Genomic DNA, 1,316 nt, shown 5'->3' with positions numbered 1-1,316 from the left:
ATCCTTAGATAGGCTAGCCAGTGAACTCCAAGAATGCTGTATAGCTTTCCTCTCGCTTTCTATCGTTATTCATCAAGTTGATTTCAGCCTTACCTTCTTCCTTTTGCCATCTCATGTCACGTGCAATGCTGTTGTTGTGATTGATGTGGGCCTTTCCGGAGAACATGTCCAGTCCACCTCCACCGCTGTTTTCTGATGATTAGGCCCATATCTTCTTGGTAACATTTCCTGTAGTTATTTATTGAATATTTTCTCAGATCAGAATATCTTCAGTATTCGGCGAAAGCAGGTGGTGTGAATTCTGCGTCCGTCATTCTCCAGCATTCCGATTCATATGGGAGTGTTGATACTATGCATCTCTTATAGAGTTTGAGCTTGATGTTCTTGTTGTATTGCGCAGGTCTACGGATGTCCCTCATTCCCTAAACACGCTCCTTGCCTTGCTCAGCCTGCTTTGTATGTCCTCGAGTATGATGATTCTTCCCAAGTAGGTAAAGCTATCTGTCTGGCGCAAGTCCTTTTCATTTACCTGAACTGGAATTTGTCTATCCATGTTCAGTATAATTGTCTCTGTTTTCTTGGTATTTATATTGAGCCCGTTTTCTCTTGCATATTTTGATAGGTATTGGGCATTAGTGCCAGGTCGTAGGCAAAATAAAGATCTTCGAGACTCCATCGAATCCTCCTTGAGGAGTTCTTTGTTGCCCTCCTCATAATCCAATCGATGACCAGGTTAAAAAGAACAGCTGACATCAAACGCTCCTTCGTTCCACCCTTTTTAACGCCAAGGAATGTGTTGCTGTACTCGATAAAGCATTTGAAGTTCTTGTAGAAGCTCGGTATCAGGTGAACCATCTTAGACGGGATACTATAGTGCCGATGGATGTTCCATAGGATGTCTGTGTGGATGGTGTCAAAGGTGTGTTTTAAGTCAACAAATTTCACATTTAGTTGTCTATGCCACTCTGTACACTGCTCCATGATGTTCCGGGGTGCAAAGATCTGGTATTTATATAGTCCTTGCTTTTGAACCCTACCTGTTCTTTTCTCAGTTTGTCGCCTACAATATTTGACATTCTTGTTATGGTGATCTTTGCCAGGATCTTACTTGGCACGGATAGAAGAAAGATCCCTCTCCAGTTTTTACAGTCGTTTAACGTCACCTTTTTCGAGATCTTGACAATTACATCCTTGCTCCAGTCTGCTCAGAGTCTGTCTTCAATAGCTCCGCATCAAGGTTGTCTGGACTTGATGACTTGCCATTCTTCAGGGTGTTGATGGCAATTATGATCCCCTCTGCCGTTGGGGGGCGGTGT

At 43.1% G+C, this 1,316-nt stretch overlaps 1 protein-coding gene across 1 annotated transcript; it reads right to left on the bottom strand.

Moving 5' to 3' along the window:
* Positions 1-585: 585 nt before the first annotated feature.
* LOC145296200 (uncharacterized) lies at positions 586-981 on the bottom strand. Its single transcript, XM_080142409.1, has one exon. It carries the CDS (start codon positions 979-981, stop codon positions 586-588), a length of 396 nt encoding a protein of 131 aa, XP_079998535.1.
* Positions 982-1,316: the final 335 nt, after the last annotated feature.

The sequence above is a fragment of the Euprymna scolopes genome, chromosome 16 (assembly GCF_053919585.1).
Source record: "Euprymna scolopes isolate OS-2025 chromosome 16, ASM5391958v1, whole genome shotgun sequence".
Classification (NCBI taxonomy): Eukaryota; Metazoa; Mollusca; class Cephalopoda; order Sepiida; family Sepiolidae; genus Euprymna; species Euprymna scolopes.
This window is presented reverse-complemented; position numbering and strand designations above follow the sequence as displayed.

Bases quoted from the DNA above. Each gene is read 5' to 3' on its own strand.
- LOC145296200 (XM_080142409.1), bottom strand. From the start codon at position 981: ATGGAGCAGTGTACAGAGTGGCATAGACAACTAAATGTGAAATTTGTT.